This window comes from Stegodyphus dumicola, chromosome 1 (assembly GCF_044657685.1).
Source record: "Stegodyphus dumicola isolate Sdum_Otavi_A_Nest chromosome 1, ASM4465768v1".
Taxonomy (NCBI): domain Eukaryota; kingdom Metazoa; phylum Arthropoda; class Arachnida; order Araneae; family Eresidae; genus Stegodyphus; species Stegodyphus dumicola.
The window spans coordinates 205,820,428-205,845,005 of NC_140768.1; the positions used below are offsets into that span (position 1 = coordinate 205,820,428).

The following is a 24,578-nucleotide window of genomic DNA, read 5'->3' on the forward strand; positions in this document are numbered from 1 at the left end:
TTGCTCTTACAGTCTGCAAAAAATAATAAGCCGGATCCAATTCGAAAATTAAGGAACAACGCAATCATCAACATTAACTGAAATAAATAATTAGATAATTTTAGCTTATACGTCCATTATACATAAAACGCGCACGCGAAAACGTATTCTGCACTTGCGCACACTGATATGCGCAGTCGTAAAAGGTCTTACGCGCACGCGTAAACGCCTATGCGCATGTGTCAACGCGGCGCATGCGCAGAAAGTTTTTAGTTTTGATGTCCGGATTATAGATCATTCCGAATTATGGGTGTCCGAATTAACGACTTTTGACTGTATTAAGAATGTTTATGAAATACTCCAAACATTTACCCTTAGAGACCCTGTGTATTTCTGCATAAAGAAGTAAACTGTTGTAACTTTCATCACTGTAATCACACAGCTGGGCAAAAAGAGTGTCATTCAAAGCTTTGGCTTTGATAGTACTTACTGTTTTAAGGCATAACTTTAAAACTGTATGAAGCTCTTCCTGAATATTTTTCACAATTAAACGCTGTATAAAACAATGCACAGCCCAAATTGTCAGAAATCTTATTTTTGAAATAGCTAAACTCTTTTGATATTTGCCAACCATCACTGGTGCTCCATCACAAGAAGCTGCAGATATGTTGAACAGGGAAATATCATATTGCTGGAAAAAGTCTTCAAAACAGTGAAATATATGTCCTCATCCTGAAGAAAGTTTCAACACTTTGCACAAAAATTCTTTCCTTATTTCTTTTTTAGCATCACTATAATAATACGTATAGACCATTAAAATGCTATTCCTTCTAGAAATCAATTCATCCAGATGTATGGCAGATTTATTAACCCTTAATTCAGAGACCAGCTGCTGTTCAATAGTTTCAGCTATTTCAATTATACGAAGTGCACTGTTACTAAGTGGCAAACTTTGTAATATTTTATCTGGTTCATTTTCATAATTGTAATTATTACTTCTGAACTACTGCTAATCATAAATTTTCACCAACTTACGTGAATATCTTCCTTTTGCAAATAAATAAGAAATGTTTAATAAAAAAATCAAAAACTTACTTTTGAGATTTAACATAAAAAATTTTACATAGAAGTACTGTTGATTTTAAAAATACTTAAAATAACTTTGCATCATTTCTCCTTATATTTATTTTATATAATTTCCCATTACATAATATAGCTTTATATCAATAACAAATAAATTATAAATGTCATTGATGAAAAATTTCTTTGAAAGTAGTTTGTCAAGATCTTAATACTCAAAACCATGAAATATTAATTTAAGGATGAAAAGCTTTCTTTCAAATCTTAGGTTTAAAAAAGAGAGAAATGAGCTTTTGAAAGGCAAAATTAGTATTTCTGTCCCATTATTTCACATTTTCATAAATATAATGATCAGAATTTGATTGCATGAAAACTTATCACTGTAACATACCATTCACAATTTATATAGCATAAATAAAATTTCTCAAATGAATTAAGAATCAAATGCCTGCAATGCAATTACCTTTTTACTCTTTGGTAAAATTCTAAGGCGTGATTTTCCTTTTCCTACAAACATAGGACACCTATCTATCTGAGCCAGTGCCTGAGGATTTTTTACACCAAAATGTTTTAACACAGTTGCTAAAGCATAGGTCTTGGCAGCAGCTCTATCATCAACACCTTCTAAATCTTCACTAAAACAAAAATACGCCATAATAACTATTCTTACATTCAAATCACATACTATATGCACAGAAATATAAATTTATATTTTTGTGAAACAAAATAAAACTTAAAATATTACATATATTCTTGTAATAATGTTATTTACAATTACTACATCACACATCTGAGTATGCTTCCAACATAACATATACATTTTTTCTAACAACTAGTAAACATTTTTTAATAATTCATGAATATTTCTACAATAAATCTGCATACATATGCATTCATTAGCCAAATACTTGCACAAATTTTAGAGAAAAAATACAGTAATTTTATTTTACTTGTGGCAATATGATTAAACTGATCAATACAAGCATATTTCATTCTTTACTTTTCTTGCATTAACACTCTCAAAACAAAAGTTAAACATCATGAAATTTTTTTTTATAAAGAGAGATTTTTAAAAAGTCTAAATTTGCAGGGTGTGTACGGTAAATCATTAACATTTGATGAAAATTTGTAATCTAATATTTATACTAAAAATTTCATTAAAATTTCATTATGAAATTTCCCACTAACACTTTACAAATATTTTGCAACTAAGGGATTAAACCTCAAATAATAATAATAATAATAATAATAATAATAATAATACAGAACAGTAATACAAATAAATATGTAATTAAATAATCATTAAATTGTGTACTTTTAAATGATGTATTTAGTAAATAGAATCAGGCTCCAAAACCTCCTGAAAACATCATTAGTAATACATAATTTCCAAATTATAATAGCAAAATGCTTGTAACTTCATACCTAGAACCCCCTCTTCCCTCTCAGATAGCTGTCTGGACACATTTTGAGATATGTGTACATGTATTTGTTTACAGATGTATGAGAAAATACAACTGAATGTAAGCCTTGTCAGGTTGAAATTAACAACGTGTCTCTAGTTAAAACATATGGTAACTTTAAAGTTCTCAGTTTGGTTTACTTAATTATGGAAAATATGCGAGGGGCCTAATTAAAGAGATGCTTAAGTGGAGGTCTTTTTAAGGGAAACTGCCTTGCATTCACGTGACACATGAGGAAAGCGATGAAAATGCCCATGCCACCAATCCATTCACTTGAAAATGGTTAAATTACCAGTGCTCAGCGACTTTACCACTTGGCCATTGGTAGGCCTGGCGACTTTCAGGTACACAAAAATATGAACATTCTTTGCATTCATTAGCCTAGAGCTTTGAGATGGTATATTTTTACATTAATTTTATGTGAATAAAACTTTTATTTCATTTAATATTAAAATTTTTTAAACATAAAAATATCTTATCAGTGCTCAGTGGCATTACCACTTGGCCATTGGTGGGCCTAGTGACTTTCAGGTACACAAAAATATGAACATTATTTGCATTCCATTAGCATAGAGTTCTGAGATAGTTTATTTTTACATTCATTTTATGTGAATTCATATCAAAGAATAATTTTCAAAAAATTAGCATAAAGTTACAATATTTGGGTAATAACAAATAAATATTGATCATCTCTTAACTTTTACATTACCAATATTTTGAGGTTACATATTACATATACAATGATACATATTAGGTTACATATACGATTACATATTAACAACTTATAGTTCAGTCACATGAAAACTTTTATTAGTAAATGCTAAGCCCCTTTAGTGTGAAATTCCCTGGCACAAAATTTCAGCTACAAACCACCTATTTATTCTGACAAAGTACTCAGAGGGCTAAACAAGTTAGTATACATATTGAATGAATATATGTAAACCAGAACCACGCCAATTTTTTGAGACCCAATGCAACAATTAAATTCTAAAAACTGCACCATTTAAATACTTTTTTCTCCTTTCATAGTGATGCTTAATCAATTACACTCTTATATATATATATATATTTTCATTTACCTGAAGCAAATGTTTTAATTGTCTTAGCCATAGCACAACTTTAATCTGAACATGCATAATCCGTGGGTACATGGCATTTGCATCAAAGTTTAACAGCCACATGGGAAAAAAAAAAAAAAAAAAAAAAGAAGAAGAAGCATAGTGGTTATTTTGCATCATTATCATTACCACAAATCGTTGCTGCTCTCAGAACACAAATGGATTAGGTTTCGAATTACTTTTTTTTTACTTTGTATTTATTCATTATATGAATTCATGGCAATGAAAGTGATTATTAATCATTCTTACCACAGTTAAGTATTTACAATTTCAATCATATACTATATGTTTGCATTGAAAAATTCCAAATGTTTTATAATACATACGGTGATAGCTCTAAACATGGAACTAGAAGCTGTTCAATGATCTTCAACTCTTTATTTTTATCATGCTTGGCTTCTTCCAGTTGATAATCTGGTGGACCATACATGTTAGCAAGACCTGGAGTATAAAACATAAAATTCAATAAAATAAAAACTACAAGAACGATTACATAATGCTTCCCTTAATATATTAATTTTTGCTCATCACCAGTAAAATATCTTTTCTTTTACACATACAATCTTTATAGGGAAAAAAAAGGCTAAAAAGTCAGTTTTTAAGAACAATCATAGGAATAAATCTGCATAAGATTGATGCACACGCACTTCCTGACTGAGAAAATACCACACAATGAAAGAATGGCTAGAAACAGACTATACATAAATCGATAATTAAGTACTTAACAAATCAAAAAAGTGAAAAACATAGGAATGGAAAATTTGAAATTAGGCACACACAAAAGAAGCAACCTTAATTTTTCATAGACTTTGAATAAATGGAATTCAGCTGGCCAACAGCGCAATTGCACATCTTACAATGCACTTACCATTTCTGGGCACAACGTGCCCAGCTTCCATCTATACACACACAAAAACTGAATGGAAAAGACTAAATCTTTTCCTATAGTTTAGGACTATACGAAAAGACTTTGGTTACTATAGGTTACTTTTAACTTTCTTTGTAAATACTAGATGGCAGCACAACAATAACCAGTCCTTACATTTCAGCCATGTTTAGTTTTTAAAATCCCTCATTTTTCAAAAAAATCTCGCCCCTTTTTTTTAAATATAAATTGTTTGAAAAGAAATATCTATATGCTGTTTTCTTGGTTGCATGCTGATATCTTTATTTTATATTAGTTTTAAAATTTTAACTTGGAATCTTGCCTAAAACTGAATGACAAATATCTGGTGTGACCAAAGTGGAATCACTAAAACACCAGACCAATAACTGTATTGCTGTTTTACTGCAGACTTTTCTTCAGTGAGCCTATTCACATCAGAAAGATAAGTGCATATCTAGGTTTAATTTCCTTTTTTTGGGGGGGGAGGGCATTTGGTTACCAACTAAGGATTTGTTGGGGTGTTTTTCTGGACGTCAGGGGTAATTTTATCAGTTAGCTCTTTGATTTGCACTGGAGTAGTTCTCTTTATTTTCTTGCTTTCATTGAAAGAAGCTCTGTTAGCTCTATATTTTATAGTTTTGAGTTGTAAATGTTTACTTAATTTTATTTTATAGTTTATGTTGTCTTAATTGTAGATATAACATTAGTTTATTTTTCAGATTTTTAATTAATTTGCAAAAAAATGCAAATACTACATAACTAAATCACCTTTTTTCATTTATACGCATGTAATCATCATATAACCAAGAAGTGCTTTTTAGGGGAGTGTGTAGAGTAGCAGGCTTCCACATGATGCATCTTGGGTACTGCTAATTCTGCTATAGTAAGCATAATCTAGTGTTTTTTAATCATAGGCAAAATCTTTTATTCTATAACATGCTTCCCAATAATGTTCGCTTTAGCGCTCTTTTTGAAGCTCCATTCATTCAGTGACACTGCCTCGGGCATACCCACAAAATTAAAATGGTAATCGCCACCTTTACAAAATTTTACCTCAATACACTTCTAAGGCCTGATTACACTACCTATCTTTTTAGCCAAAAAGACGTTAGCCTAGATGGGCTATTAATTTCATTTTGGCATTTTGCGTCAAAAACTTAAAATGTCCATTTCATTTTTCAAATTGTTGCCACCAAATATTATCGCTCTATGTTATAGTTAAAGAAATTAAATAATGAAGAATCATAAATTCATGTATGTTTCTTGCACTGTGATAAAATAAAGGTAAATAGAGCTATCAAATTTTGAATAACGTAGTCCTTCACAGACAATTGGCAGAATTTTTATTGAAGCCCTAATTTGGAATTTGTTTTATCATCGATTTCATATTTTGTAACACTTTAACAAATTTTTGATTAACAAACTCAACAATTTCAAAGCGAGCAATGGCAACACTGTACGGAGGGGGGGAAAACAAGATGAAAATTTTTGTCACCCTGATAATATTTTACAAAGATCTTCTGCATTTTGTTTTCTTTCATATTCAGACATTGCTTTGTAACTGAAATTCTTATGCTTATAAATAAAATAAAGGAAAATGTTATATTCTTTGAAAACTGCTACAGCTTCATTGTGGATGAGACATACTGGTTTATCTTTTGCAACTGTAAAAAAAATATTTCCAGGTCCATTCATCATTAAAAGTACGGCACTCTGAATCAACTCTTATGTTTTTTTAGTAACCATTTTGGGGTTGAAATATTTTACGAATAACCCAAACAAGCACTAGCTATGCTATACATTTAATAATTTTACCACTATTCACAATGATGCTGTATGTCTGCAATCTTCCCATATGCAATCAACATTCGAACTCGTGCGAAAAGAAAAAGCAGCTGGCCGGAGCTTAAAATGCGCAGTCTGCCACATGTGAGGTCTAAATTCACCTATATTGGATTCTCATATACCTGCCCTCCGAGAAGGAGATAATGCTTGCTGGCGCTGATGCAAAAGCAAAGTTTAAAGTTATAAAAACATTTAGCAGAAATAGCAATAGAAGCTCCCTAAGATTATATACTGTGCAGACATTGAAGACAAAAGATTTAAACTTAACCAATTTATTAACAATATATATAAAAATAAAAGTACAATAAATAAATTTAATCAACACCAGAAACTTAAAGAGTGTAACATTATCAAAAATTACATTTAGTTGACTATTCATTAACCCCAAGGATTTTTCTTTTACAGAATATTACACTATTAATGATACAGCAAATATATTACCTAATCTTTGAATACTGGCATTCAATACACGAAAAACATAGCACAGAACAAAAACTACACGGTTAATATGAATTTCACTTCACTATCAATAGGTCCATGCTTTTTGGCCAAGAATGCACCTGAAAAATTAAACTAAACGTTGAGTGTATTTGAACTGGCAAAAGCCGTTCACTGTAGTTACACACGAGAGATCACATCGTCGCCAGTCCTGAAAAAACACTTGTATTGAAGATGCCGCCTTCACGAAAACAGGATGCCGCACACGGCAGTTGCTCACCGGAAATCATAGTTTGGAATTTGACATTGCTTAACTTTGGAAACAGGATGCCGCTGCGGCAGTTGCTCACATCATAGCCGCTTTGCAGAATCCAGGGAAAATCATCTCAGACTGGAACCACAGTACTTATTGCTGGACGGCAAGCACTGCAATATCGCCTTCCAATGGGTGCTGGAAAGGACACCAAGGAGCAAAGAAACAGGAACCAGAAACACTAAGCCAGAGTGATGCGAGATACTTATACCTGAAGTAGACATGACATCATCTCACAACAACCAATCAACTATCGGCACGACTCGGTTTTCCAGATGACGTAACATCAAGTTTTGTTTTTGCATCTTAATTAGGCTGAAACAGTCCGTTCTTAATATAAACAGTGGCAGTGAAAAAGAAGTAGAAGTAATTGCTATATCCCTTTAAAATAAGAACTAAACCTTATGTAAAAGTTAGAATTATTTCAAGGAGGAGAGATGATGCAGAAGAAAGGTTACAATAGGTCATATTTTCCAACAGGTGCCAATCTACAGCTATAATTAACAAAGAACTTCCGCTTTTAACACTTTACGGATTGAAAGCTGTCTGTGCTAGCTATTTCCATCGATTTATGTTTTTTAGAACAAAAATAGAGAAATTAAAAAGATCATCAGTCCTTTGAAAAAAAAAAAGAAGAAAATAATAATATTTAAACAAAATTGAAAAGGAGATGGATATATAACACATATACTTTTTTTTTTTTTTTTTTTTTTTTTTTTTAAATTTGCCTCGGACTGGCAAATTAAAATTCTATCTCCAAGCCAGATAGAGTCTTTCGGTGGACCGGTTTTAGCCAGCGGGCTGTAGTTTGCCCATCCCTAGTCTAGGAAATCAGACCAAAGATGTAGGTTCCGAAAATGCATTTTACTTTTTTCGTTTGTTTCAATTGCTCACTGAAGTGGTTCCAGCCATTAAATCCAGAACTACTCAATTTTACGTCGCTAAAATCGTTAAAAATTTTGCAGCAAAAACAATAAAAAGAATTCTTTTCAACAGAATACAGCAACCAATCCCTTTTAACTCTTTTGTTGTTTGACAAGATTCGGCAAAAGTACATCTCAGAAATTTTGCGTGCATTTTTTTCTTTTGGGAAACTAAAACTAGAAACCATGTTTTGATAATACCTGTCATCATTTTTTAAGGCTTGTACTTAAGATGGCAATAATGGACTTGGCCATAATCTGGGATCATCAGGCACAAGCAAATGCATATCTACAGCAGAAATTGTACATTTCACTATTATTTTCGATACTATTTACTTATTTGCCATTCCATTCAGCTAAATTTGAAATAGCTAGGATTTCTAGGTGGTTTCTTCATGATACAGCTTTGCATCTTTCGAATGGCAGACCTTTGAACGTACTCTATTCTAGACAACTTGTTCCTGACTCACCTCATGCGACTGCAGTTGCAACTTCAGAATGTTAACTGGGCACAATTGTCTATGTGATCATCATTTTTGTTTTAACATAGTGGACTCTCCTACATGTTCTTTTTGTATGACTGAACAAGATATGACTGCTTGGACGAGTGCCCTGCATTATCTGCTCATGATTGTCATGAGGTGAGATGGAGAGCCTGTTGTCTAATGGCTCAGTGGCCAAATGACAGGCATTTGATAAATAAAATAACATATTTTCTATTATTTCTTCTGATGTTTCGACCGGATCCACTAAAGCTGAAGGTAATTCCCGGGCAAAAACATTTTCTGATTATTAGGTTCCTTTTGGGAAAATTTTGGTAATTGAGATGCTCATGGACAACTAATGCTGGTAGCATCAGCTTGCGTATTCTCTGGGTTTTGAAAAACTGAGTAATTTTAAAATTCTGGTTTATTACGTTTTATTCTCGCTTTCTTTTCATCAGTAAATTCTGATACCTAGACAGGTCTTCTGACATCTGGGAAAAGTGGAAGTAAAACAAAAGAAAATGATGTTATATGAACCATTGCATAAAACTTTTCTTCTTAAAAACACTCGGAAAGTCAAAGTTTGAAATATTTTACCTTACTTCTGAAAAACTGAGTATATCTTAAACCACTGCTGAAAAAAAAAAAAAAATATGAACTATTAGATCAATACCAAATAATTCAAGGAGCTGGTGGACCTCTTTTGTTTATTAAAATAAATAAATTTAAAGTATGTATTTAAGATGTAATGAAAAAACGAAACTTTTTTCTTTGGTTTTTTATGTGATACTCCGTAATATGTCAATCTTTTCTTTTCGAAAGCTAATAATTTTTAATTTAATAAACATATGGCTCAAGTGAAAAACATTTTTTAAATAATTATGCTCAAATTGTTGCTTTTCTGAATTAAAAAGCTAACCTAAGTTTAACATAATATGTAATTGCACGTACTTTATATATATATCTATATATATAGAGAGAGAGAGAATAACAATTACAACAAGCAATTACCAAAAAAAATTACAAAAAAGATAAACGTTGCACAAATTACTATGATTACTACAGCAGATACAAAATAAGGATTCAGTAATTTGTTGAAAAGGTCTAGAGCACTGGCGTCTACTATTCTATACGCATCGGGATCATGTATTTTTACATTCGAACAAGAAAAGAATTTTCCCGTTCAGACATGCAGCAAAACGGACTGCTTGTTTTTAAGGCTGTCCTGCGCCTTTTTAACCCTGCACCTATTCACGGTGTGGGCCTGCTTTGAGGTCTCGTATGTCAAATTCTAACAACTCACAGATGATGGTAACGTTGATTCGCAGTAACACAACACTGACATGCTCAGTTCATACCAGAACAACTTTCTTGAGGACGTGGAGGAAAAACGAATTAAAATGTTTGTGAATGAAATCTGCTTGATGGCCAAATATATTCAATAAAATGTATTTGGAATTGGAAATGGAAATGGAACTTTTTTTCTTAGAAACAAGTGGAAGGACCAAAGTATATATCAACCTGATGTCAAGATGAAGAAGATGTATGTGCTAAGCAAGAATGTTGTAAAAATTACTTTTTCTTAGTTCTAACTTAGCTCATTCTAACTTAACTCATTTGTAAAGTTGGCTCTAACAGGAAACATTCAATAATGAGATTGAATTAAGAAAGCAGAAAAGTTAAACTTTGAACTGTTAGGTAACTTTCTAGAATTTAAACTCTTAAACAAGACTTTTTTTCTTTGAGTATTTAAATTCTGGTGGGGAAATATGTAAGGTTTAGCTTAAGTTTACAACAGTTATTTTAAGTCTGTCACACTTTTCTATCTCTCCTAATTTCAGCTTACAATTTCTTACCAGAATGAGTTTTTAGAATCGCATTAAATGCAAATGAGTAGTACAGAGTATTTAAGTCGAAGTTCCACTGAGAGAGAATTAGATTTCCTGAACAGCACACGTTTGCCTTTTGGCTACATCTCTCTAAGTTGTTACTTCGCTCGACCGTATAGATTCACTAGCTAATTTAATATTAGAGGCATAAACATTAGCTTTCAAACATAAGTTAATATTACTAGTTAGAAATTATGTTAGCTTTGGCTAAATCTCTTTAGTAAGTCATTAGTTAAGCTCTTATTCCTTACATTTAAGACCAAATGGAGGCTTTGTTGTGCATCCTGAGAAAGGGCACAGGCTGTTATTAATAGTGAGCAATAAAGTGTAATTAACTCTTCTTGAGCTTTACGTTTCTCTACTTAAGCGATTATTTGGTTAGTAGTTCACTACAGTCCTCCACAGTTAATAGGTAAAAGGGACGATTCCTACATATTCAGAAAATTTTTTCTTAATTTTACTAAACAACAATGAATGAAAAGAAGCCATCCATTAATAAAGCTACTAACTTTAAAAAAAAATTCAAATAATTTGTCATTGAAAATATATGCAGCTATGTACATAACATACTTTCTTTTAACATAAACATTAACTTTCAAACATAAGTTTTTGTAACTTGATAAAAACACATAAATTTAAAAACATAAGAATGATAATTAAAGCAAATGAGTATAAAAATTATTAAATTTAGAATTAAATTATTTAACTTATATGTATATAACTATGTTGAAAAGTTTAGATGATGCTTAACTTTATACATCACATGATTTTTATATCTGCATTTGTTACCAGGAATTGTATTAATAACTAAGACATTTGCTGCTGATTATGCATAAGTCATGGTGTGCTGTTATCACCTAATACACTATCAAACACTCACCACATGTTGAGGTATATGCTAACTCTTTGTGTTCACATCGCTCAGCTTTTGGTGAAGGTTTATGGACCTACCTTGGCAGCAAATGTCTCTACTTTTAGGTTTCAGCATGCACTATTACACAAAAATCTGATGGTCTGCAGGAAACACAAACAAAGAAGATGAACAAAGATCACAAAACATTAAGCATATTTACCCATTGTTCTTTTATTGCGGAAATCAGCAAGAAAGTCATTTAGCTCTTCTTTTGCTTTTCTATTTGCTTTCTTGAAAACATTCCGAAGTATTTCTTCCTTATCAATGTGGTTTTGAAGTACTTCATCTATAAAAGTACGTAAAAAACATTTGATGCCTAAAATACTACCTTTAAAGTCTAAACAGAAAGTTTTTTTTTTTTTTTTATTAAAAGAAAATCTATTCTATTAAATCAAAATTAAGATGCACTTACCAATTTCATGCAAAATGGTTTCATCAACTGATAATACCTTTAAAGGCTGTTAAAAAAAATAATAATAATAATTACAAGAATTCTCACTGGAAACAAAGAAAAAAAAAATAAATTATACTTACAGCCCCAGGAACAAGAAAGCTTGAATGAATTTCATATGCCCATTTCTTCATGTCCCTGCCACTCCCTTGTTCATACATGTCCGAAATAAGGTAAAAGAACTGAAATGCATTCAATGAAATTAATAACAAATAATTTATCTGCAGAAAAGAATACAGAAGCAGCGTTTCTCACACAAGAAGCAATTTTGCCATTTATACATAAAATAATTTTGTACACTATTAGGTTGGTAACTTTAAAAATTGACATTAAACTATTACATTAAAATATTTGATTTTTAAACATAGAGGGAAGAATTATTTTATACAGGATAATTCACCAAAGTATGTAAATAAAGGGCAAATATGTTCCTATTTACCTAGCACAAGCAATTAATTAATAAATCCACCTTTTTTTCCCTAATAAGATTAGTCTACTCCGCACATAGATAAAACTTTCAGTACAAAAGTTGTGCTCATACCACAGAACTATATGCTTTTATTTCACAAATACTAAATTTTAATTATTCACTATGGTCAGCATAACATTTTTGAATAGCTTCAATAATATCATAAAACTAAATATATTTTTAAATAATGAATATGAAATATATACTTACCAAACTAGAAGGATCACTATTAGACATCAAATAGTGCAAGAAAACTGACAGATGAGCTGGATTTCTCACAAGCTTCCAGAGCCCACTAAAGGGACCATGATCATCAACGTGGCTCTTTAAAACGAATGCAAAGTATATTTAGTCAAAGCAGGTACACATGTTAAAAAAATAAATGAATAAAATAAAAACATAGTTCACAAGCTTATAGCTACCATTTCAGGGTCAGAAGAAAATTCATCGTCTTCCATGCAAATAATGTTAGGATTCTGACTAAGTTTTGACACAACAGAATGAAGACTTATTTCACCTAATGTGGATTCTGGAGGTGTACCATACTGAAATCAAAAAGGAGATTACATTATGTATTTACATACTCAGTAAATATTCTCTATTAAACTACTGAGCTTATAAAATAGATACTACGGAAAATAAATATACTCAGATTTCAATAAATTAATAAATATATTAGTAAATATATAAATAAAATATATAACTGCTCTCTGAAAAAAGTATTGATCAGATTCAGATTTTTACAAAATGGAGTAACTTTAATAAACAGAAAAAACATTAACACAAGGTGATAAAAAGCCAATTAATACAAGATGATAAAATAATAAACGTGATAAATTTAATAAAGACAAGGAAGGAGTCTTCAATATGTTTTATGCCTTAATAAGCCAATTCTGGAATGAAGAAACATGATAAAATGACTGCATCATCTTTAGAAGCATAAAAAAGAAAGCACACATCAACTGTTTTTTAATTTGGAAAGCTGTTACATATACATTAGAAGTGGAACTTACCAAAGTAAAATTTAAAACAAGGTAAAAAACAACTTCAGTTTGGCACAGACTTTGAATAAAACTAAATTGACTTTAATTTAATCTCCAGAAGAAATGGGGAAATCAGAAATAACTAGGAAGAACTACAAAAGATAAATTTTTGTGAATATGAAAAGCTTCAAGAAAATCTAATTCAAGAACTGAAATGTTTCAGAGTCACCAAATGTCAAATTGTAATTATGTTTTCCACTAGGATCAACTATCAAAGATTTATTTACCTTTCATACATAAGCTTCATGTTCCTTGATCTGAAATATTAATAATCATTTAGCTCGCCTGCTGTAAGTCAAACCAAAATGAGAAGATATGCTATTAATTCCTTGAAAAAGTTATTAGTTAGCTTTAGGAATCGGACAGCAAGTTTTCTTGTAGCTTAAAATATTATCTGAAAGTTTAACTATAAAGGTTATTTTTAACAGTGGAATACCATTTTTTATGGGAAAGTGAAAATTCTTTTAAAGACTTTATTAGTAACCGTAAGAGAAACTCCTCTGTCAATAGCATCTAATTTCAAACAATTAAGTTGTTCATGAGAAAGCAAAGCTTCTGAAGAATACATTTTGTGAGCACAGCATATGTTAAGAGAATCCATTTTTTGTTTGGCAAAGTTGACTTATTTTAATACAAAAGAAAAATTATTTAAAAGAGGTTTACAGTAATTCTGTTCTGAAATCAAGTTCATTGCTGATGACTTGAATATCAAAAGAAGGAAGAGAATTATTAAATTCAATTCTGAAATTGAACTAGATAGCAGGATCAATCAAATTAAAGATGGAAAAAATCTTGGTTGTCTACTTTATTACTACCAAAAAGCACAAATACATCATCAATATAATGAATCCAAGGATAAAAGAAAGGTTTTTCAAATAATTTGACTAAAGGTCATAACAAAGAAGGCATAACACTGAGAAATATTCATGAATATATGGTTGCAATATTTGACAATAAAGCATCTTAAAGGCTAGCATCAGAGAGAGAATACTGCCATTTTTAGATAATAGAAAGTGCCACTCAATTTCAACTAAATATAGAAAATAGTGTTTCCCAAAAAAGAAGCAATTACAATATTATAAGCCATCAGATACAGTATTCACCACTTCTTTAAAACATCCCATCTTTTTACAGATGGCTAATCTGCCATGCACGCAATAGCCTCTCCAACAAATAGATCCCAATAATCCATGAAATCCTCAACATATCATCCATTCCATTAAAACTAAATCTCGTGACAGACTCATTACTTGCAGCATCACAAGATTTATTCATCTCAACTATGAACGATTCAACGTTAGGGTAGGAAAAGATATGCTATTTTCGCACGAATTCGACACAGGATGGGTTTTTATTACCCGGGTGCCTGCATACAAGTGTTTCTAACACCTGAGTCTTCAGAAAAAGTCTGATTTTGTGTCAAAATACCTATATTAGAACAATGCTTTATATAAATCTGATATATATTTTAAGTCACACTTTCAAGACATGAAAGATGCAATTTGAATTTCATCAATCGGCCCAGTGGAACGGGAGATATAGAATTGACCCCCTTTTTTTTTGCACAGTGTACATGGATTATAGCTATAAGCAATGAATGGCTAGGTATGATGAATATGCAGTTATGTACTCTACCAGCCAAAGTAGATCTGGATAGATGACTGGAAAACCAGCGACGTTGTCAGTGGTGGCAGAGCTTCTAATGTCGGTTGCACCAGCCATCACCAGACATTATGAGGCCCCAAGAAGGCATTGTTAATCTGTATAGCTAGTGTAAGGGGCCTATACCTACTTACTCAAGGTAAATAACAGATGGCCCCTGTACTTATAACCTAACCTTCTGAGCCGATGCTGTTCTTGCTCTGTATTACTCATATCATTTCGAAATAAAGATTGCTTATTGTTCATTGCTGTCTCTGTCTGCCGAGTTTCATTACTTTCTGGCCACTCCTTCTTGATGTTGCATATTCAATATCGGGTAGTGTACAACGTCATGAAATAAATCAATTTAAATAACTTCTCAGAATTATTTAATAAAAGAGTCAATATTATTTTAACTCATACTGTCCTCTTACAAAGTTTGAAACTGCATGTTTCATAAATAACTCTTTACTTACTTCTTCATGAGGAACTGCATCGTCTCCTTCAAAGCTATCTGCACCGAACTGATGGCTTTCAGCTGGTTCCGGAGGTGTAACAGGGGGTGACGGAATGGGACTCTCAACAGCACTATCATACTGGCCAATTGATGAACCCTTTAAAAATTAAAATAAACCCTCAATAATAAAAGCAAATTCAGAGTTGTAACACATGAAAATAAATGCAAAGACTATGTTTAAAATAGTAATGTAAAATTCTGAGCATGTGAAGCAAAAAGCTGCAATCAACTACAATGCTTTTAAGTTATAAACTTTTAAGTGATAATGATTTTAAAATGTTTATCAAAATTGGCCACACTAAAATAAACCACACACAATACAAAAGTACAAAACAAATACTGAAACTACAAATTCCATGATTCTGTAAATAATATAATTTACATATCGAGCAGCAAATGACAGCCTGTAATTTAAAAAATAGATCCTGAGTCAAGCTATCTGCAGCAAGATAAAATCAATAAAAAAGTTATATTTTTATCAGTAAAAGAGATGAAAATATACATTACTTACTTTACTTCAAAAGCTAAAAATTTTCCCAAAACAAAACTTTTATTATACACAGCATTCTGCTACATATATAAATTTTTATGCAGTTCTGATAATAGGTTAAATTTATTTAAAAAATATAAAAAAGAGGGTGTGGGGAAACTTACCACACTAGCATTGAAATTTAAAAGCAATTTATACAATAAAACAATTTATTTAAACCTCATGATATATAGAAAATAAATATCATTAATAAACAAAGAAACCTGAATCTATGAATTAATTTCATACCTGTATTAATGTTGCTGATAATGAATGATTAACATGCTGCTCACAATCTGTTTCATACAATTTACAATCTGTTTCATACAATTTACTATTTTGCTATTCATAATTCATATATTCAATATTTACAAATAAATTTCATTAACTATAAGTAATATTTGCAGTCACATAATCTACACAAATTGAAAAAAAATTAATGTAAAACATTTTTGTAAAAATTTTTTTAAAATTATACAAATTGTTTTTCTATTGTAAAAGCTAACTTGTAATATCATCCATTCCATTAAAACTTCTGAATCCATTTTTAAAATATTCACCTAAGATCATCTAAATTTAGATGAAATAATTATTTTTTTAAGTGGAATTTTTCAGAGCATTTTATATCAAAACAACATTTAATTTTCCACATTTTAGAACTACAAGAATATTATCACAGAAGAAATCATGCACACTAAAAATGAAATTTTCAGGGGGTTTCCACAGCTTTTCAAATACCACACAGATCTTGTGCTAATCCATGTCTTTTTAATCCTACAAAGCTTTTTAAGAAAGAATAGATACTGAATTTTTTTTAATTATTGACAACACTTATATAATCAAAGTTTTTCAGGGTTTTAATATTCCACAATGTTAATGATAAAATACATTTTATAGTTAATTACTTAAACCATAAACTGATATAAGAATTAGTTTTATGATTAACTTACACGAGATGTATTAGCTGGATGGGAATTTCTTGAATCTGACTCTGATGAGATGTTTTTGTAACCACTATAAGAAGGTGATACAGCACTTGGTGACCTATGCAAAGAATCTGACCTAGGTATTGTGCATCCATTGCTTTTTTGGCACTTAAAGGATTCAAGTCCATGTATTAAAGTTTCTGGGCTAGAACTTTGTCGTGTATGAGTAGGTTGAGGCTAAAAAAAAAGGAAAATATTAATATCGCAAACAAAAATATATCACATCATGTAAAGTTAATGTTACAAAATAATTTTTCTTTTAAGTTTCAGTTTTGGTTGCTATATATATCAATGAGTAACTTGCTTCTGCTTATAAAATAATTATTTAAATTAACATTTACTAGCTTTTCAGGATTTTAATATTTCACAATGTAGAAATAGAACAAATATAGTCTACTTAGATAACTTTTATTCTGCTCATAAATGTGTCATTTGTATTTACATTAAATTTTCTAACAAAAGTTTTAGTACACATCATCTTATCATTTTATGCACTGAGATTAAATAGATAAATTTAATATATGTTATTATGAATAATGCGTAACTAAAAAGTAAAATTATTGGTACTTACATAGCAATTCAACCACCCTGGTGCAATTTGATGATTATTTACAGATGAGAAGGTATAAGGTTACTTATCGGGTTCAAGTTGGCAGCTTTTGAAACTTTTTTTTAAAATATTCCCAAATTATCAATATTTTTTCCTAAGTTGCAAATATTATGAACATACTTTAGCAATTTTAAATACATATTTTAATAATTAAATAAGGATTAAGCGATGCATTAAGAACTAAGACATATTCGTCTCCAAATCTTTCTGCAATTTCTTTTACAATATTCTTCTCTCCAAAAACACATTGATTTGTTTCAGACTAAAAAAAAAATTAGCAGAGATTGCAGAGAGCTGGCATTATGCAAACCTCGGCAACACTGGTTTTCTAGTAAATGCACTTCTTCATTGTTCCCTTTAGAGAATTTGCAGTAAAATTCTGTATTCCTACAGAAATGTTACTGCACTTTCTTCCATGGCTGGAAAATCTCGAAAGTCCATATTTTAAAATTATGTTTAAGACAAAAATATCACGATTTATATTAAAAAATTGTTGGAACTTGAAATATAGCAAAAAGAACACATGCAAAAATAGTGCCATTGCTTTACTGAAAGATTGCATGGTTCCCAGAGTTTGGCACATTCTAAAAATTAGGTGACTTCTACTAAGGTGGTAAATTCTTTTTTATTATACATATATTTTCAGATCAATTTAAAATTATATATATATATAATATATGATACTTCTTTATTAAAGCAGCCACCTATACTTAGACACCAAAACTGAAAACTTTAATCTCCAAATTTGTAACATGCAATTTACTTGACTCTTCCATTCAATCATCTAAAGCTTATGTGATGGTCAGTATAATAAAAAAGTATCTAATATTTTTACATACCCAAGTAGTTGTACGAGGGTTCATATGTTTTACTAAATTTTCTAGAGAAGTTGATATTGACTGTTTTTGCATATCAGGTGAATGGCCACTTTGATTTTGGTCTCGTGATTCATGACAATGCAATAATGTTGCACTATGCTTTGAATCATCTGATTCTGGTGATAAGGAAAATATGTGCGGCTCTTGGTTTGCTGGCAGTGCTGGTGCAGATGTCTGATGTGTTAATGCCCGATTGTGGAATCCTGGAGCAGGGAAAGAAACAGAACGATGGTTCTCTTTATCATGACTATGGCGTCCTGATGTGGGTGATTTTGGAGACCTTGTGACCTAAAAACAGTGTTTGTGAAATTTGAATTAGGTTTTTGAGAGTATTACAAAAAATTTCAATACTTTTCCAATGCATAAAAAAACAAAAATTGTTTAGAAAATCAATAGTAATAAGTTCTGATCAGTTGAAAAAGAGATTTTAAAGTCAGAGTTCACATCATGGTATATGTTTCATGCTAATACAATGTTGTAATGTATGGTAGACTTAAGGGACCTTCTAAAAATTCTCTTATAAATCTAGCACACACACACACAAACAAACACAAAAATGTATTAGGAAAAAAAAAGTAATGTTTCAGCAAGTTCCAAGGAATCCAGCATGCTTTGCAGGAATAAGAGAGAATGTAGCCCCTCAGATTTTACTTACATTCAATTCAATTCTTCTTACGTTCAATTCTGAGGACTGAAGTGGAAATCTTTACAGAATTTTAAAATTAAATAACATTCTTACACAGTTTATATCATACCCATGATTTAGTTTTGCTTGGTTAATGAACACTGCATTAGAATACAATATACTTAGATAATAATATTATATTATTTAACTGCTGATTTATCCAAGTGGTGGCAAAAAGTTGTCCCACTGGTACTGTTGATACAGATATTAGAAGAATAAATGAAAATAAAAATTTCACTCAAAATGTTTGGAATACTGCTGGTGTTCATACATGATTATATCATGCTATTTTCTACCTGAAGGGGAAAATAAGGAACAATCAATTCAACTATTTCTCAGTACAGACTAATACTAAGCTTATTTATTAATTGTTCAAAGTTTAATTATCTCTAAATTTTATCGAAAACATTTTGTGGAATTAAAATGAAGAAGATATTTTATCTTCATTCAGAAAGCTCGCGAAGTCAAATTTACTATGAAAAAGAGTGACATTGTTTGGATATAATATAATTTCATACTACCTGTTCCTCATTTCCCATTTTTCAAAGCACAATCTATTCTTTATAGGAAGAAAAAAAGTCCTTTTACTATCATGCATGAGTTAATTATACTTTTTGATTGAAACAAACTGAGAAATATTTGTTTTGTTTCTATGGCATTCACACAAGCTTTCAAGCTACAAATTTATACAGTTTGTAACTAAAAGAAATATACTATGGATAATCCTGCTCATTTATTCTCCTCTTATTTAACCCTTTGACGTGTGGTGGTCGCACACTGAAATCACCAATTTTCGAATTTTTTTCTCCACTTCTCTCTGAAATTTTTGAGTTAAAAATCAATTACTTATTTTTTTCCGCTAAATAATACAAAATGACTGCAGAATTATACATGTTTTAGGTCTGAGTATTTTAAATCGGATGGCTTTAAAAATTCATTTTCAATGAGACAAAATAACTTCCTTTTATTAATAAAAACATCTTTAAATTTGAAAAGTTTATTCATCGCACATCATGATTTCTATCATAAACAATAAAAAATAGCAATAATTATAATTAAACTGCATATATAAAAAAACCTATCTATATTTATGGCATTTGCTTTGTGGTTTCAGGACACGACCACTGAGCCACTAGAGCATTGTGTCACAATGCTCACAATCCTCTAGAGGCTCGTTGGTCACGCCTTGAAACCACTGCTCTTCACAATGGCGTTTGCTTCTTTTCAAATAGGAAAGTTTATTTTTAACATATATAAATAAGGGGCTTTGAAACCACAGAGTTATTTTATTACTAAACAATACATATACCTGCCCAGTAAAAAGTTCTTTCTTTTCTAGAGATTTTTCTCTGACCTCAACACACTTTCTTCCCAAGCTAGTATTGTGATTTTATAAATTATTTTGTATGATTTAAATTTAATGTAAATATACTTTGCTATAAAAAAAACAGAAATTGCATAAAAGTTTTATTTAAATTTAAAATATTTTCTAAATATTTTGGGACGAAATGCGAATAAAATAAATATGAATGGGAAATGAATGATCCATACCAAAGCCAAAATGAACCCTTCCCCCTCCCCTCCCCATGAACATAAAAAAAGACAAATTTCATGTGCCAGATGGAAACGTTCAATATGAGTCTTATGTGTTGGAAAATATGACTTATTGTAACCCTTTTACTGCATCATCTCTCCTCCTTGAAATTATTAGGCTGTTCTTATTTATTAGGCTGTTCTTATTTTAATGTAATATAGTAGTTACTCCTACTTCTTTTTCTTACTGCCACTGTTTGCGTTGAGAATGGACTGTTTCAACCTAATTAAGATGCAAAAACGAAATTGATGTAACGTCATCTGGAAAGCCGAATCGTCCCGATAGCTGATTGGTTGCCGCGAGATGACGTCATGCCTACATCTGGTATAAGTATCTCGCGTTGCTCTGGCTCAGCCCTTCTAGTTCCTGCTTTCCTGGCACTTGGGTGTGCGGTTTCCAGCCCCTTTTGAAGGATGCGTGCAGTGCGGTGAATAAGTTCCTCGGTTCCTGTCCACAAGATGACTGTTCCTGAATAAGTTCCTTGGTTCATGTCCACAATATGACAGCTCCTGAATAAGTTCCTTGGTTCCAGAGGCTACAGTGTGAGTGACTGCCGTGGGCGGCATCCATGTTCTTCATGAAGGTGGCATTTAAAATAAGTTAGCGGCGATTCCTCGTGTTCAACTAATGTAAGGAGTTAGGCCGGATTCAAGTGCTTTCAAGAACTTAATTTAAATTTCAGGTGCTTTCTTGACCATTGATCATGGACTTATTGAATGTGTAGCCAATTTCATTTGAGACCACATAATTACTGTTTAGGACATTTTGTTTGTATTGAATGCCAGTATTTTTGGAGACCAGGTAAAAATATTATTTGATGAATGATGGTTATATTATATTTTTTTCCTAGGACTCTGATATTGTTTAAATTTAATTTTTTGTGTTTTTTATTTTTTGTATTGTTAATAAATTGGTTAAGTTTGAAACTTCTTTATTGTCTTCAATGTCTGCACAACATAGTATCTCAGGGAGCTTTTATTGTTACTACTGGTAAATGTTTAATTTCATAAACTTTAAACTTTGCTTTAGCATCTTTTTGGTTATGGGCCACAGCCCCTGAGTTATCTTTAGTGCAGACTTTTGAAGTTTAAAGTTAATTTAGGACTTACGAGATTGGGGGGCGGTTTTTGTTAAAATTCAAATATGGCTACTATTAATGTTATGCATAATATTACTAAACTTGAGGCATGTAATTACTTTACATGGTCTAAAGATATGAAGTTTGTTTTAAATGAAAAAAATGCATGGCTTTTGGTCAAGGGTATTGAAAAATGTCCTGATTTAAATGATGTTAAGGGTATTACAAAAGAAATTATTGCTGACTATCAAAATAGAAGTCGATTGGCATTATCTTTAATTTATATGAACGTAAGCCCTGAATATAGAAACTTGATAAGTGAAATTGATGACCCGGTAGTGGCATGGAATACGCTTGCCAAATACTTCCAGCCAGATTATCGATCTAGACATATGTCCTTGTTTTCAGAGTTCTTAAATTGTAAAATTAAGCCAAATGAAAGTATTAGTTTCTTTTCTTCTAGATTAAAACGTGTAACTGAACAGTTAGCTGATATTAATCAGGCTGTAAGAGATGTATACCTATGTTTTCAGTTTCTTAGGTTCCTTCCAGATAAATATGATCAAGTAGTTCAGAATGTTTTGAGGTGGTCAGATGAAAAGTTCATATTTAAAAATGTTGAACTTGAAATACTAGCAGAGGAAACGCATCTTGGTTTAAGAGAGATAGATAGGGAAAATTCCAATAAGACTATAGAAGTCCAAAGTACTCACTGTGAACACAAATTTAAGCTGATTAAAGGGCTCAAGTGTTATAAATGTGGCCGTCTAGGTCATATTCAAAAATACTGTAGAATGAGAGGTAATTTTTCCAGATCACCCTCACCTGCTTCTTCTGTTTCCTCAGCTGTATCTAGTAGTAATAAAACATCTCCTAAGTGTAAGAATAAACCCAAGTTGAGTAAAGGTAAAAATAATTCCCATGCTCAGTCCCATTTTATAGCTCAAGCTAATGTTAACAATTTGGAGGAAAATGATGATAGTTGGATTTTTGATACTGCTGCATCTCATCATTTTTGTAAAAATCGTGAATTGTACAATACTTTTTCTCCTGTAAAAAATGAGAATATGCTAGTAGCTATTGATGGGGTAACTTTTCCAATTCATGGGAAGAGTACTGTTAAAATGAAATTTGGGGACACAGTTATTTTGCTCAAAGGATGTTTTATACTCACCTGAACTGAGACGAAATTTAATATCTGGACCTAAGGTGGATATCAATGGAGCAAGATTTTATGGTAAAAATGGGCAAATTAAAGTTACTGATGATGAAAATGAAACCTTGTACAAAGCTAAGTGTATAGGAAGTAACTAACATGTATTCCCGAAAATAGTGAAAAAGGGGGGGGGCAAATCTGTAAAATTTGAGGCATCCACAGTTCAGCATAACAATAGTGAATTATGGCATGGTCGGTTTGGTCATATAAATTATGGTGCTATTTTCAGGACTAGTAAGAGACATTCAGTTCGAGGTCTTCCTGTGTTACGGCACTCACCTAATTTGTTTTGTGAACACTGTCAAATCAGTAAGCAAAGACGAATCTCCTATAGACCCTTAGAAGGTATTCAAGTAAAGAGGCCGCTTGAAAGGGTTTTTTCTGATGTATGGGGACCTATTAACATTCCAGGTAGGAATAGTGAGCGTTATTTCGTTTCCTTTATTGACGAATATTCTCGTTATGTGGTAGTGTACCCCATTGTGGAGAAAAGTCAGGTGTTTGAAGTATTTGAAAGGCATATAGCACGTGCGGAAAGATCTTTGAACCTTAAGTTGAAATACTTTAGGACTGATAATGGGTGAGAATATGATAATGAACAATTCATTTCATATTGTAATAAAAATGGTGTAAAGCATGAATTTACAGATGTATATACTCCAGAACAGAATGGAGTTTGTGAGAGATTTAATCAAACAGCTCTCAACAATGTACATGCAATCTTACATGATAGTGGAACGAGTTCTGAATTTTGGTCAGATGCAGCAATGTATTTTGCATATTCATTTAATAGAATTTGTTATAAGGGCCAAGATAGAACCCCATTCGAATTGTACACTAAGCGGAAACCATCAGTACGTCACCTTAAGGCATTTGGAACGATTGCCTATGTGGGAATTCCAAAGGCTAAAAGAAATTCTAAGCTTGATCCAAAGGCAACGAAGGGTTGATTGATTGGTTACAGTGTACGAACAAAAGGGTACAAGATTTGGTTGGAAAATGAGCGAAAGGTAGTAGAAACCCTAAATGCTACTTTTAAAGAGTCAATTGGAATGCAATGCAGAAAAGTGGCAGTGGAGCTGCACTGGGCACCCTTCCTGATTTGGAATCTGAAGAAAGGGTAGAGTTCCAATCTACTGATACTCCAGTTGGCTATTTTCCTGAAATAGAGGAAAGAACCGATACCAATATACCTTCTTCTACAACTGGCACTGACACTCAATCTACATTGAGACAAGTAACTTGGCTTCGTAAACCTGTTCCAAGGCCAGACGCCACTCATACGGATGTGTATTATTTTGAGAGGGTGTCTAATCAAAGACTACGATTACCAAATGATGTAGAAAGGTATTGCACTGAACATAATATTCAGTATGATCCTATTTTATTTGATTTCAAGGGAAGCAATACTTATAGTGGTGAAATCGACTCAACTGGTACTCCTTCAACGTCATATACCCGAGATAGCTGACTAGAGGTTTCAATTCCAAATACTTATAATCAGGCAATGAAATCCACCGAAAAGCTTAAATGGATAGAGGCAATGGAA

The 24,578-nt window shown here is 31.5% G+C and overlaps 1 protein-coding gene across 3 annotated transcripts in view; it reads right to left on the minus strand.

Annotated features, from left to right (window-relative positions):
* RhoGEF2 (Rho guanine nucleotide exchange factor 2) overlaps positions 1-24,578 on the minus strand; it is a 265,990-nt gene that overhangs the window by 177,757 nt on the left and 63,655 nt on the right. For all 3 annotated transcript variants that reach the window (XM_035365908.2, XM_035365907.2, XM_035365909.2), the window contains exons 9-18: positions 18,418-18,744; positions 16,933-17,145; positions 15,413-15,550; positions 12,675-12,797; positions 12,463-12,576; positions 11,867-11,965; positions 11,745-11,790; positions 11,493-11,618; positions 3,967-4,081; positions 1,523-1,694 (exon numbers count right to left, since the gene is read on the minus strand). In XM_035365908.2, the coding sequence (XP_035221799.2) occupies positions 1,523-1,694; positions 3,967-4,081; positions 11,493-11,618; positions 11,745-11,790; positions 11,867-11,965; positions 12,463-12,576; positions 12,675-12,797; positions 15,413-15,550; positions 16,933-17,145; positions 18,418-18,744 (1,473 nt within the window). The remainder of the gene's footprint in view (positions 1-1,522; positions 1,695-3,966; positions 4,082-11,492; positions 11,619-11,744; positions 11,791-11,866; positions 11,966-12,462; positions 12,577-12,674; positions 12,798-15,412; positions 15,551-16,932; positions 17,146-18,417; positions 18,745-24,578) is intronic.